The sequence below is a fragment of the Lissotriton helveticus genome, chromosome 1_2 (genome assembly GCF_964261635.1).
Source record: "Lissotriton helveticus chromosome 1_2, aLisHel1.1, whole genome shotgun sequence".
Classification (NCBI taxonomy): Eukaryota; Metazoa; Chordata; class Amphibia; order Caudata; family Salamandridae; genus Lissotriton; species Lissotriton helveticus.
The window spans coordinates 445,542,979-445,558,341 of record NC_136058.1 but is presented as its reverse complement, the minus strand read 5'-3'; the positions used below and the strand labels follow the sequence as shown (position 1 = coordinate 445,558,341).

Below are 15,363 nucleotides of genomic sequence, written 5' to 3'. Positions count from 1 at the left end.
CCCCAGGGATCTGCTCTCTCACCCATTCTCTTCAATCTTTTCCTGGAACTACTGGCAAACTACTTTAAAATCTGCTACCATCAGCTATAATATCTACACTGATGACACTCAGCTGAATCTCAAAATCAGCTTCCCAGAGGACATTACATTCCTCAATTCCACCTTGCAAAATACACATCTCTGGCTCACAGAAAACCAACTCACTATTGCCAAAACGGAATTCTTTCTCATCTCACCGCCGAATAAAATTCCCCTAGATCGATCTTTGGTTGAAACCTCTTGCAGCCCTCACTTGCTCTCCTCACATCATACGGTCTAAGCGGTCTAAGCTCTTGTTTTGCCCAGACTGGATTATGGTAGTGCCACTCTATGTGGCTTACCTCGATACAAATTGGACTCTCCAAGAGTCTCCCTCAACACGGCAGCCAGACTTGTCTCCGGAACACAAAGAAATACACACATCTCCCCAGCCCTAAAATCCCTGAACTGGCGACTGTACGAAGCAAGATCTCAACAAATAATTGCATGCATGACTCCTAAAGTGTCACACATCAATACCTCCCGATATCAGGCCCAAAAGCTAAACCATGAGGGGACTGCAGACTATTGTGAAGCGCGCACACCCTGCTTATGAAACCATAAAAAGAAAATTGGCGCCAGCGTGTTTTCCTTTTTCGCACCTAAGATATGGAATTCTCTACCGCCGGACGTTTGTCTAATCTCTTCTACCACCTCCTTCAAAAAAGAAGCATAATCTTTTCTGCTGACTAGGTTTTTACCCTAAGACAATATATTCATGCTTACTAAAATGTAACCATACTAACTACTCTTTATGATGCTTGACCATCTTATTGCTAACTATTATTGAGATCGAGCTTTTTACTCTATTTATTTTCATTGCTGTGTTTGTCATTCACTCATGTCTGTTTTACCAGTCCAACAGATACCCTACCTCTCGTCATGTAAAGCTTTCTGATACTCACTACGGCAGAGGTCTTCAAACTTTTGGATGCCGAGACCCCCCTGTCAACATTTTGAGGATTAAGGACCCCCTCCTGACAAAAAATTTTAAACCTGTAGGCAGGGCTACTAGAATTATGAGGCAGTGAGGACCAAATTATGCGACAGGCTTGACTAAATTGTGTGGGAAGAAAATGTAAGTGATGTTATGCCACGTATTTTGGGATAGCATTGCTTCATTATGTTGAAATTCTTTACACACAGTAACACTGAGGAAAGATTTCACCCCATCAGTACCAGTTTATAACCAAAATACAGCAATTAACATCGTAAAGATTTCAAGTCAACCTTTGAGAAGGGCTTTCCACTCTGCAGGAATACGTGCTGCCACATTAGAAGCTCACCTGGCCCTGGCCAGGAGAAGCAGGGGTCCCTTAAAAACCCGGCGGTTTTGTGCAGAGTTAAGCAGTTTACCCATGTAGCTTTCCTCTCGACCCCTCCCTTCCATCCCTCTCTCCTCTCCTAACCCTGGATCCTCTCTCACTATGCAGGCCATTTTCTTTCACCCCTTTTTACAACTTCTGAACTCTCCCCATTCAACCTCTCACTTCACCTTTAATCACCTCTTGCCATTCTGTCTTTTCACTGTCCTCATCTCTAACAGTCTCTCGCATTTATTTCATGGCCTCTCTGTTCCTGTCACCTCCCGTGCCCCTCAGCACTTCTCATTCACCTCGTCTCTCCATTAAAATATTTGTTTATTTGTATCTTAGACCTCTCCAGTCCCCCCATTCAACTTTCACATCTCCCCTTTGTTGTAACAGAAGCCCTCACCTTTGGCTCACACTCAATTCTTGCGTGTCCACACTTCTATTTGGCAATTCACATTTCTCCTCATCCCTGACCTCTTCAATCGAATTCTCTCACTCCCTTGCTGTCCTCTCTCATCTCTCCTCACCAAGCATACGGGTCGGACCCGTATGCTCCTCTCGGCCTGTGCCACTCTGCTTATTGTTCCATATTCAAGAAGGCATGAGTTGTCTGTCTCTCTGTTTTGGTGCAGGCTGCGCAGTTATGGAACTTGCACCCTCCTTTGCTTTGCTCCACCAAGAATCTATTGTCCTTTAGCAAGATCTAAAAACCTTTCTCTATGCTCTGTGGGTTACCCCATTTGGCTGGTTCTCCTTCTGTGTGTTTCTCATTTGCCTACAGGCAGCAGATGGTTATTAGCTCCAGGACATCTTTTGGTAACAGTAGCGCACTACAAATGTAAATAATAATAATAGCCAGAAGCAGGGAAGTCACTAGACCAGAAATTTGGAGGGGACTAACACTCCCAGCCAGGGCTGGTCCTAACACTGGTCTCACACGGTGCAACAGTCTTTTTTGGTGCCCCACCCCAGTTTCCTCCTTCTCCATGAATTGCTTCACTGCCACTAAAGAACAATGCACCTCATCTCTCTATAGCACCTTTCTGACAAACATTTCATTTTTTATAGCTCTACTCATAGTTTACTCGCACTCAGTTCTGTGATCTGCATGGTACACGTTCTTTGTAGCAGGCACATTAACCCTCTGCACACTGTGTGGGTGAAAGGGGAGTGAAGTGTCACATGAGTGCAGGATGAGTAGTGTGCCTGTGTGACTGCAGAGTGAGGTATAGGGTGAACAGCGCAAGTGCACTGTGAGTGCAGGGTGACCAGGTGAATGGTGTGAGTGCATGGTGATCAGTGTTAGTGCATTGTGATCGCTTTGAGTGCAGGGTGAGAGTGATAATGTGTGAGTGCATGGTGATCAGTGTGAGTGCATGGTTATCAGTGTGAGTGCATGGTGATTACTGTGAGTGCAGGGTGAGCGGGTGAATGGTGTGAGTGCATGGTGATCGCTGTGAGTGCATGGTGATCGCTGTGAGTGCATGGTGATCGCTGTGAGTGCATGGTGATCGCTGTGAGTGCGTGGTGATCGCTGTGAGTGCATGGTGATTGGTGTGAGTGCATTGTGATTGGTGTGAGTGCAGGGTGAGTGGTGTGAGTACATGGTGATCAGTGTGAGTGCATTGTAATCGCTGTGAGTGCAGGGTGAGCAGGTGATCGGTGTGAGTGCATGGTGATCAGTGTGAGTGCATGGTGATCAGTGTGAGTGCATGGTGATCAGTGTGAGTGCATGGTGATCAGTGTGAGTGCATGGTGATCAGTGTGAGTGCATGGTGATTACTGTGAGTGCAGGGTGATTGGTGTGAGTGCATGGTGATCAGTGTGAGTGCAGGGTGAGCGTGAAAGTGAAGGGAGAGAATGAGGAGCGAGTTGTCTGAATGCAGGGTGCATTTCCAGACACTTGAAATAGCTCCGCATGTTATTGACGGCGGCGTAGGGTTTAAGATCTAAGTTAAACTATTGCTGCATTAATCGGGGATCGAGGGTGGAGGAAATAAATAATGTGCTGATCCTACAACAAACTTACAGTCCTATGGTTAGGGTTACCAGCAGATTATTTTGATGGCCCAGTCGGAACAAAAATAAGCAGTCACCTAAAGCTGTATTTTCAGCACTTATCTGTGCATACTTCGAACAGCAAATATAAATAGAAAGCACTTTTAAGTGTGTTCTAGGGCTGCCTCAATGATCCATGACTGACAAAGAGAAAAAAGACAGAAAAGTCACATAACGAATACATACATACTTTTGTATTTAAAAGTCTATTTAGTGTCGAGGAGGTCTTTGCAGGCTCTTTAAACAAAACAGGCAGGCATTTTTCTTTTGGCAGCCCTACTTTATATTCCTTTTCATTAAATGCATTCTCACACAACAGTTGTAATTGTAAAATACAAATGTAAGGAACAGGCAGACCTTGACCGTGAGACTGATAATAGATTATCTTTCTTTTAGAGAGTTCCTTAAAACATTGTTAATTTGAACAGCTGTGATGAGGCCGCCGAATTTTAATTAGCTTTACGCCTGGACATCTTTTCACTGGGGGTAACATCGCGCTTTGTAACTAGATTTCATTACTTGATATAAACCGATGTATCTCTGTATTGGACCAAACAAATCACATGAATTGTTAAATTGCCCACTGAAAAGGCCCTTGCACGACCTTCAGCCTAAACTACAGAGATCTCAAATGTGCCCGTTACGAACAGCCACCCAAAGAGTGAATGCACCCAGACACAAGGAGGTGAGTGGCAACTCAGTGCGGAATTAAGACAGATGTTGCTCGAAAAGTAACTACGGAAACGAATACTCGTGGGAAATATGCACAAGTGGCATGAAATTAAACAAATAGAATGTCCACAGTGATGCCAGTGCCAATCTGGAATTCCTTAAGGGTTCTTGAGCACATTGTGCCGACAGAAATCTTCCTTTCAGTGATAAAGTTTGACACGAATGTGAGTCCGCTATGGACATGTGTAATGCCACTTTAAATTTCTATTGGTGCTGAGCAGGAGCAAAGCCCACAACACTTGAGAGCTGCAAGAAATGTGCGTATGGTGCATATCAGATGTTTGCAAACAGAGAAAGGTGTTAGGATCATTAATAATAGTACTTGGCGCTGTGGGATCGGTTTGCCAAACATCCGGAGATATTACTGGGCGTCTCAGTTGGCTCCTATCAACCACGTAATTTATGGATCCCCGGCTGACCCGGGCTATGTGATGGACCGTGGTCAGGTGCCGGGGGGAGAGTACACCCGTGTCTTGTACGCGAAGCGTGGCCGGTTTTCATTGAAGGGGCCCACTTTGTGCTCCACGAGAGTGTGGCATGAGGCCAATAGTGCTCTTAGATGGGCTGGGCGTTTGACATTGTCTACGCCATTGTGGAGTTCTGAGAGGTTAGGGATGCCTTGGAAATCGAAAGGCTTCGATCGCTGGGACTTGATCGGAATATCGCAGATTCGTGACATGTGGGGCAAAGATAGGGTTCTGACATTCGAGGAGTTGCAGGCCAAGTATCGATTGAATGACGCCGAGCGGTTCCATTACCTCCAGATCCGCCACGCCTGGAATGCAGCTATTTCTGGCGACGAGGTGCTACCGGTGGCATCCCCTCTGGAGGATCGCATTCTTGATGGCCTTCTGCCCACCAAGGCGATCTCTCTTACATATTGCAAATTGATCAATCACTCAGAGGACCCCTTCGTGCGCCTACGCGACCAATGGGTCGCTGACGGCCTTGTTCTGGACGATGAGGACTGGAGGGAGGCGGTAGCATCCCCCAAGGAAGTGGCAGTCCCCATGAGGCTCCGTTTGGTTCAACTTAGAATTTTGCATCGATCTTACATCACAGGCCTGGGACTGCAGAGGATGGGATTGGCTGGGTCAGCTGATTGCCTGCGGGGGTGTGGGTTGCCGGGGTCGTTCATGCATATTTTGTGGGAGTGTGAGAGGGTCCGTGCTTTCTGGAAGTGAATACATTCCAAAATGAGTGAAGTGTGGGAGCTGAGGGTCGACTCGGAGGCGAGATGTCTGTTGAATGTGTGGGAGCCCACGGACCTGCCGAGCCATGGTAAGGTTTGGGTGGCTCTCGCTTGTGCAGTCGCCAAACGTAACATCGCACAGCTCTGGGGTGCAACACGGGCGCCCAGGGTTGGAAAATGGATGGAAGATGTTGACTGGTGTATGTTTCGTGAGAAGTCTGTGTATGTCTCCAGAGGGCGGCCCCACAAATGGGTCAGGATATGGGGAGCTTGGAATGCTTACCGAGGCAACATTTGTGAACCTCCGGAATTAGACCCAGTCAGTGTGGACTCGGAGGACTCTTAGGCCTGTTTCATTCTCCTTAAATCATATTGTAATGTATAGAAGTCTGTGTCGATATATTGCAACTGTGGTTACCCTATGCACTCCGGTCGTTGTTTAAGTGTGTATTTGTTTTCATTTAAATAAAAAGATGAAAAAAATAAAATGAAAAAATAGTACTTGGCGCTTATGTGATGTATACAATCAGATTGCAGTAAGATAGCCTGGTAGGTGAAGGCACCTGGCCTAGGGTCAAGACTGTGGCAGGATAGCTCCATTGATTTAGGCGATTGATGCTTAGAGCACGTGTCTATATTAGCAAGGGGTAAATCATGACAAAAAGAAATTGCTTGCTATAAGGCACAGTGAATAATTTGTAGTGCTTCTTTCAATCCCCCTTGTTTACAAGTATCACTGCAATCTTAAATTTCAATCAAGTGGGGCCGCCAGGATTGAAGCTGGCGACCAGGAAGGCCACTGCATGGCGTCTCTTTGTATCCAAATACCACGGTATTTCACAGCAGGAAGAGGTTGTGGTGCAGCGGAGAGAGCTGCCGACTCGGGAGCTGGGGATTTTCGGCGTTGGCGCAACATCCTGTGATTGTGGGCAAACCACTTAATGTACCGGTGCCCTTAGACAGCGACTGGCCACCCTCGCGGGTAATAAGCCTCGCTGTATAAATCTACAAACTTTAAATAGCCTTTGGAGGGCTACAAGGCCAACATGACACAAAAATGGTATCCAGATATTAACAAGTACTACAATGTAAAGAAAAAAGACAGTGGTAACACTTTCTAGGATTTAAATCGGTGACATATCAAGAATGCATGATGTGACAAAATATTTACAAAAGGCACAATATGTGATCCGGGTATATGATTTATTTTTGCTCGAGCACCTTCTTTGAAAATAATAAATATGTAACTTGAAATAAGGTTCTTTTTATCATGGATTTCCTCATGCGCAGCATTTAGTTAATGTCAGTTTTTCCTGTAGGCATCAACACGGATCGGGCGTAGATCGGCACAGGATTTATTTTGATCTGTTTAACCACTTGCGTGCGTCGGATGGCCGCCGGCCGTCCAACGTCACGGTGGGCGTGTGCGGAGGACGGCCGGGGGCCCTCCGAACCACTCCCACGCCATAAATCACCCCACCGCGGCAACATTTTCACCACGGTCAAGGGGTTAAATATTTGTTGACACGTTCTTAGTCTTACTGTGTGTTTTGCTTACAAACTGAATCCCCAAAATCATGCACATCTTGCAAATATTCTTTTGACAGAATTTACTGTACCATAATCTTTCATATGTTGCCATGCGTCAGAGACTGGGGAAGAGTGAGGGGCTGGGAGATAAAGTCTGATGTACAGAGTGTCAGAGACAGAGGAACTGGGAGATCACGTCTGAGGCTCAGTGTGTCAGAGACAGCTGTAACCAGTTTGCAAAGTCATGTTAAATATGCAAATGGTCTTTAAAGACATGTGAAAAACTTGGGTGTGCCGGAGATGACTCCAGACACTGCCCAGCCGAGCCCCCAGCAACTCGAGTTGCTCTACAGCAGCTGGGCTGAGACACACGACGAGGGAGGAGGGGGGCTAAAGCCCTTGGGCCTGGGCAGAAGTATGACTGTGAAGGCGCGACCCCCTTTGTGTCGCTCCACGCCCCCCCTGGGGGTCGCGCACCACAGTTTGAAGACCCCTGCACTAGGGTCATGTTCGCGTAATACAAAACTATAAACATAAATAAATATACATTTTTATATGAATTCCTCAGAGTTCTGAGCTGTTTTAGGTATGGTGACGGTGCTAGCCTCCATCGTCTCTCTGCAAATCGGAGTCTGCTTCTTTCTTCATTTTGATGACCGTTCTACCACGGTTGTGTTAATTTGTTTTTGGTCCTTTTTTGTTGTTGGGGAGGTGGGGGCTACCGTCTCCATTTTGTCATTCATAGTTCTGTTGTAGTGTTCCATGAGTTTTTGAACATCGGAAATGCTTCCTTGGGGTTGAAGTTTTCTTTGGCATAGATCGTACAGATCATCTCTATTCTTATTTCTAGTATCCCTGGCCCACCGTCTAAGTCTAACCTCTTATCTCGTTGCCTTTGCTTCAGGAGCTGAGATGTGGAATGAGATGCTGGGATGATCTGACTAATCGCATGCCGTTATGCATAGTGCTTCTGCTGTGGAGATAAAGGTTAGTGATGTTCCTTTGCCATGTGTTCGACCTGTGCATGTTTGTTTGTTTTTTTACAGAGTTTTATATGTCGCGAACTTTACCCAGATCGGGTATCAGAGCGCTTTACATAGCACCAGTTGCATTACATGAGGACCCATTTTTTTATTTTTCATTTTTATTAGGGACCGGGAGATTAAGTGATTTGCCTAGAATCACAGTATGTTCAGCTGCATGGCCAAGACTCGAACCCAGTTCCCCAGATTCAAGGTCGACCGCCCTAGCAGTAGGCCATTTTCTCTCCCCTGATTGCACCAGATTATGGTCTTTAAAAAAGATTAATTACAGTCACATGTGAGTCCTCAATTTAGGTTGAAGTTACCTAGAGAAGATTGTTTTCGGGTGACTTAAGGTCTGTACTGTGATTGTTAATTGCTCATGAGGGCCTGGTTGTCTCCAGGAGGGTGGTAGATAATGTGTAATTTGGTCAGGGAATAAATCCCCCTAACCCCGGAGGACTTCAACTCACAGGAGGATATCTTCTCCATTTGGAATCGTTTGATTTGTAAGGCTGATCTGTGAATGCATGCAACCCGCACGCCCCCAACTTGGTTTTACTGTGTGGTCCAGTCTAATGATGTTGTAGTTAGGTGGAACTAAGTTATCTAATAGTGGTGTGGAAGCGTTATTTAATCGGGTCACTGGTAGGATTGTTGTGTCTAGCAGGGATGTGGAATTCCTATAGGCCGACGCCCAGGGCATATTGTTTGAGGCCAAGGGCAACACGTTTTCATTTGTGTTTTGTCCTTGGGACAAGTAGGCCCAACTCCCTGCAGCACAAACCCGTTGGCTGCCAGTTTGCAGTACCACATTATAGATCAGGGAAGGGTACGGTCTGCAGTTAAGGTAATATTTTTGTCCATATATTAATGCTGTTCAAGCTTGTATTTATGGTTTATTAATTGAAAGCATTTATTATTAGGTTGAGAGTAAATGTTGTAAGCTCCGACTGCACTACTGACTGTGGTTCCACTATAGAAACATCTACACACGTTTTCAAAGTTTGGCAATATGAGGCTATGTATAATGTTCCCAGAATGCTCTTATTTGAAGCAAATATTTGCAGAAAATCGAAAGCAAGATTGATGATTCTGTTTTCAAAATAAAATGTTCATAAATGAATGAAAGCAAAAAAAAATTGCTTTAAAAAAATCGCTAAACCACTATAACATTTCACATACCATTTCTTTGCAGCTGCAGCATCATTCCGTAACGTGTTGATGCACACTAGTATTTCCCAATACTATTCATTATGGAAAATCAGTGTAACCAGTTTCCGTAAGATTATGGGAAACAAAAATAAACGAGCATCGGCAAAGCCAGTAGGTCTGAAATTGGTGGTCAGCCTTTTAGTTTTATCAATGTGCGAATTGTTTTGGCATGGTTTTTGTAAAACCTTATTGGTGAGAGAATTGCCAGGCCCTTACCATTAAACAAACATTGGCAAAAGCAACATGTGTTTTTGGTCTCAAATAGCATATTCTGCACAGTAGTTACTGGCATTGAGCAAAACTACTGTGTGTCCATATGCTCCTTGTGAAAGCAGAATGCTGTCACTCACAGTAAAGCCAGCCGATACAGAGAGAGAGACAACATTTTAATAAACGCAATACGTCATGGTCAACGCCAGACTAAATTAGAGAACCAATTAATAAAGAAAGTCTAAAAAGTGCACCCAGGGTATATGTCCTTGCATTAAGTGCAGATATACCGCTTTCGTGAATTCTCAAGAATTTACAGATGTAGGACAAAAAATAGTACTCCTAAAAAATATTTATGAACTGCATTTTGGCATGAGCAAATATGCATGTGCATCTTTGCTCATGTGAACATCTGAGTGTTTGCAAGTTAACTTTCCCTCCAACCACTCTTTTTCCCAACTCTGGAAGAAGGTTTACGGCTGTCATAGTAAGGAGTAAATTTCCAACATTTCTCAGTATGAATAAATTTCCAACATTTCTCAGTATGGGAAAAGATCAGAGAAGAGTTGTTGAAAACCCTTAAAGTATGTAAGTTAGTAGGTTTGCACGGGCTCAAAATGTCATTCTAACCCTAGAACTATGGCTTACTACTACCTTCAGCCCCAGTATGTAGATCTGCGGAAACGTGGCAACATAAGCGGACTGCAAATATTCAAACACTACTATGGTATGAGCCCCTGGCATAATCAGAGAGGCTATATCAGAGCTCCTATATAAGGAGTTTGCAGCCATAATTTGTCGCCACACTACATGGCACTAAAAGGACAAGTAGATTTCTGGAGCATCCTGCCCCTTTGAAATGTAGATATTTTATTAAATTCCACACCCCTGGTCTAGATTATGTGACAGGATGGGGTCGGCTATGTCTTTGGCATATTTAGCTGCTGATTGCTGTTGTGCGGTAAGCTTTTCAGTGTCTTTTTAGGCTCTCTTTTTCTGTCTTGATTACCTGGGTTGAATGTGATCTGTCTTACTTTTGAGAGGTTTATAGTAGAAGCTATGATGATTCATTGCTCCAAAGACGTATTTATAGCTATTGTGTATATTTTATAAGTTGTTTCTGTGTGGTGAGGGTATGTTATGTAAGATTGGCAAAGGTCATCAATGTCCACCTTTAACATTTGGTTTGTTGTCCTGTTAAGGCGTATAGTTTTTTGGCAAAGGCATAGAGATCCATCTAGGTGTGCTTGTTACTACGTGTTTGTAGGGGGTTGGAGTTCTATGCGGTCTCCTAGTTTCCTGAGCCGTAGTAAGTCAACTGCCAGCTTAAGGTTGGCAATGATATTCCAAAATTCTTGTCTTATCTTTTCTATTGTTTGTGGTGCTGGGAAGGGGAGACTCTTTTGAGGGTGTGAGTGCTTGTTCTTTGAGATATTGCTTGTCTGGTTTGGTGAGTTGTGCGAAGAGGTATACCGCACAGTGAGTGGGAGGAAGTTTTGATCAGACACTTGAATAGCTAACTGATTATTACTGATGTGCACAACACTGTTAATCAGAATTTCCATCTTTAGACCTCCTCAATCTAGTGTTCCAGTGTTCCCAAGCTTTCTATCTCAAGAATGCCTAGAGCCCTCTCATCCCTCGCCCAAAATGAACTCAGACTCTGGATTAGCTAATAAATGTTATTCCTTTGTTCCAGTTTGCATTATTTAACAATCTCTGGTTTTAAATCCACAGGTTATTGAAGAGTGGGCGTAGAAGACAAAATGGTGATCAGTATAATTGAAAACTATTAAAGGACTGATGGTAAAGAAATAAAGTTGCTTCAGAGCTCCAACAAGAGGAAAGTATCTATGAAAAAGATGTGGTGAGGAACTTAGATTAGAGTAAAATAAAGAATGTGAAAGCAGTTTCTATAAATAGATTTCCTGCTGCTCTAATGGTATATGAAGAATACCCTGGAGATGTTAACCCAGGGCAGGAAGACCATCTGTCTCAACCAGAGAGGACAAGCATCAGTCTAAAGCTCTATCCGATCCAAGAGAAGATCATACAGACAGAACTAGGGGGACTTGAAGAGTTTTTAACAGACCTCAGCAAAATGGAACACTTGAGCACCATATCCAGTGAATAGTCTTTAAATCAAAAACAAATATCTGTTCATCAATTATACAGTGTTAATGAAGCTGCTTAAAAGACCAGGTGGTCAGGTTAGGACTAAGATATCTGCTAGTTACGAACTAGCGATGTGGGACCAAAGGAAGGAGAATGAGGGAAAATAAAAGCACCTGTGTGACCAATGACCTATTGCTTGTAGTCAGGGTCCACATGTCCACTATCATCCTTGCCCATTAGATGTGACCTCAGGTACTTTTTACCGGGCAAGACCTGCAAAATCCTTAACATCCTCATTGTAGTCTTATATACAGACATAGGAGACATATGTAAGAAGGGTGACAAGAAACAATGTGCTGCTACCGATACATAAAAGTATTCTGAATGTTCATGCCAATACATTATGTGAATATGTACCTAGTTTTGAAATACTGAACACCAACCAAAGACCTAATCAGTGCTTCATTAACTCATAAACAAATATGTATCAGAAAAGGGTGAGAGAATCCACATAGATGTAATAAAGATGCAAAAATCCCATGAGAGGCTTCCCCATAAGTACCAGGGGCTGCTGATATTAAGGTTGTAGGGTGAATTAGGTTGCCTACAGAGGTTATAAACTGTGAACTCCACAGAGAAGTGATCTTTGGCTAAATAAGTGTCCAAGTGTTAAGTTGAACAAGTGCACCACATTTGAGTGGGTGATGCTAAACACATGCTGAATAAGATTTAGTCTTGTCTTCTGGTGTGTCTGCTAGAAAAATCTCAACTTGGAGATATTAACTTCAGAAAGAAATCTTATCTGATAATGGAATGTATACAAGATAAAACCGAACTTGGAGATATTAGCACCGAAAAGAAGTCTCGTACATACTCTGAATGTGAGAAGAGCTTTAGTTGTCGATCCAGTCTCAGTCAGCATGAGAAAATTCACACTGGGGAAAAACGTCATCCGTGCTCTGAATGCCAGAAACGCTTCACTCGCAAACACCATCTGACTCGACATGTGAGAACTCACACTGGGGAAAAACCTCATAAGTGCTCTGAATGCCACAAAAGTTTCCCGTGTAAATTCAGCCTTACTCAACATGAGAGAACGCACACTGGAGAGAAACCTTATCAGTGCCCTGAATGTCACAAAAGGTTCACTCAAAAAACCAATCTCAGTCGCCATGAGAGATCTCACACTGGACAGAAACCCTATCAGTGCTCTGAATGCCCAAATAGTTACCAATGTAAAACAGATCTCACTCAACATGAGAGAACACATACTGGGCAAAAATCTCATAAGTGCTCTGAATGCCAGAAAACCTTCAGTCGAAAAAAAGTTCTCACCCGGCATGAGTTAACCCATACTGGGCAGAAATCCCATCAGTGCTCTGAATGCCCAAAAAACTTTAGTCGTAAATACCTTCTCACTCAACATGAGAGAACCCACACTGGAGAAAAACCATATCACTGCTCTGAATGCCAGAAAAGATATTGGCTGAAAAGTGGTCTTAAAATCCATGAGAGAACTCACACTGGGGAGAAACCATATCAGTGCTCTGAATGCCGGGAAAGCTTCAGTTATAAACTCAGTCTAACTTTACATGAGAGAACTCACACTGGGGAGAAACCATATCAGTTCTCTGAATGTCACAAAAACTTTAGGGAAAGAGCTTGTCTCACTCACCATGAACAAACTCATACTGGGCAAAAACCTTATCAGTGCTCTGAATGCCTAACAACTTTCAGTTATAAAACCAGTCTTATTATACATCAGAGAACTCACACTGGGGAAAAACCTTATCAGTGCCTTGAATGCCAGAAAAGCTTCGGTGTGAAAAGTCACCTTACTGTTCATGAGAGAACACACAATGGGGGAAGAACCTCTTCAGTTCTTTGAATTCCAGAGAAGCTTTAGTTATACAATAATTCTCACTCCACATGTAAAAGCCAATACTAGCTAAAATAAATGTATGAGTGTTATGAAGGTATGTAAAGATTCAGTTGGAAGATCCATGTTATAAAGGAAAAGTGTTTATTAGTGTTCTGAATGCCAGAAAAGCTTTATTCATAAAATTAATTTCAATTAAAATGAAAGAACGCGTCCTGTGCCAAATCCCTGTAACTGTTCTGACTGTCAGAAACACTTGAGTTGTAGAATGGATGCCTTTCGACATGAGAGAGCCCACACTGAGTGAAAAACCTTAAAAATATACCCTTTGCCAGAAGCACTTGTCATATCCATTCCAGTGGTTGTAAACCACTTATACTAAGAGCAAAACTGGTTTACTTCCAATCTCAAAAAGCTGACGCTGATAATTCCTCAAGTAGGTTTTTGGTTCTACCAAGCACAGTCCACAGCCCCTCTTCTCAGGTTCATGGGTTACCTTTGCAACAGCTTTGAGAATGACTTGATGTTTTCCTTTTTTTCTTTTAAACATATCTTTATTGCACATTTTATAGCTTACGTTTTAACGTACCTCTCCAAGTAGACAGTCCGTTCTTAAGATTAATTCATGTCACGTCTTATACACTGATCAAACATTTATACATATATTCCTATCTTTCCCACGTAGAAGACACCTGCGGAAAAATTTACCCAACTGATTCCCATTCCCACATCTTATAGAGAATGGAAAGATGCTCTACTATCCCTCTTCAAGTGTAGCCACCCACCCGTCAGAGGTGCCCACACCTTTGACTCTTTCCTCCTAGCCCCCTCGCTTTTTTTTGCATATACTGCCACTTGCGTATGATAAATAGCCATTATACGACCGAGCCATTGTTGGACCGAAGGTGCAGAGAGGTCTTGCCATGCCGTAGCCAAGCTTAGCCGAAAATCCGTCATTACAATAAACACAGATGCCTGTTCTTGGCTAGGGATTGATTCATTACTAATTCCCAGTAATATAAGTTACGGGCTCTGTACTATACTTAGTCCCAGTCGTCCCTCCAGGAACTCAGTAATGTCCCCAATTAGGCCACCTAGGGCTGGGCAGTTTGCAACCAGTGTATCAAATGTGTGCCGTATGAATGGCATCGGGGACAGTGCTCGTTTCTGGTTCCACCCCATTTAGGTATTTTCCCCAGAGTGTCGTACAACTAGTAATATGTTTTAAAATGATGTACTAGCAGAAAGGCATACATTAACATTGTCTGTGCCAGATTTCAGATAACCTTTGATCTTTTCAGTGAATTTCTAGTTGTTTTTAAAATAACTTACAGTAATATTTTATTACCATATGTAAAGCCAACCCCCCCCCCCCATGTGGCCAATCTCCCCGAGCCTCATAAGACTCCATCACCCAAGGCATTTTTTTTTAAAGGAGAAAGGTGCCATGGGGCCCCCTCCCCGAACTAATCTAGGCCCTGTGGAGACCAAACCTGTGGCAAAAATGTAGAACAGAAGGGGAGTGGGGCCATGGGGCCTCTCCCTGAGCCTTAAGAAGACTACTACCTTTTATTCCCCACGAATCATGCAAAACACTAGTAACGGCACTGGCCTTGTCCAGGTTGGATTACAGCAATGCATTGTATGCTGGGATACAAATCCAACATGTGACAAAACTCTAGCGTCTACAGAACGAAGCAGCTAGGTTGGTGCTGGACATCCCCAGATCTGAGCCGGTTGCCCACAGACTAAGAGCCCTCCACTGGCTACCAATGGAGAAAAGGATATGGTTTAACTCAGTTTGCCTAGCCTATAAGGCCCTCCACGGTGTAGGACCACACTTTTTAAATCTCATCTGAAACGGTATGAGCCGGCCAGGAGCATGAGATCTGGTCAGGCAACATTGAGTCAGGTCCCTAAATTCAAGCAGGTCAGTTGGGGGGGGGAAGCTTCCTGTTGCAGACTGCCAAGACCTAGAACCTTCTTCCTATTACAATAAAAAATAGCCCCTCGCTACTA

General features: G+C 43.6%; 1 protein-coding gene across 5 annotated transcripts in view; it reads left to right on the top strand.

Annotated features, from left to right (window-relative positions):
• Positions 1-13,545, top strand: part of LOC144807692 (uncharacterized) — a 34,596-nt gene extending 21,051 nt beyond the window's left edge. For 3 of the 5 annotated variants that reach the window (XM_078673333.1, XM_078673332.1, XM_078673331.1), the window contains exons 2-3: positions 7,808-7,890; positions 11,088-13,545. In XM_078673333.1, the coding sequence (XP_078529459.1) occupies positions 12,274-13,353 (1,080 nt within the window). In that variant the 5' untranslated portion in view covers positions 7,808-7,890; positions 11,088-12,273 and the 3' untranslated portion in view covers positions 13,354-13,545. The remainder of the gene's footprint in view (positions 1-7,807; positions 7,891-11,087) is intronic. The other 2 variants (XM_078673335.1, XM_078673334.1) reach the window with 1 other exon arrangement.
• The last annotated feature ends 1,818 nt before the right edge of the window (positions 13,546-15,363 follow it).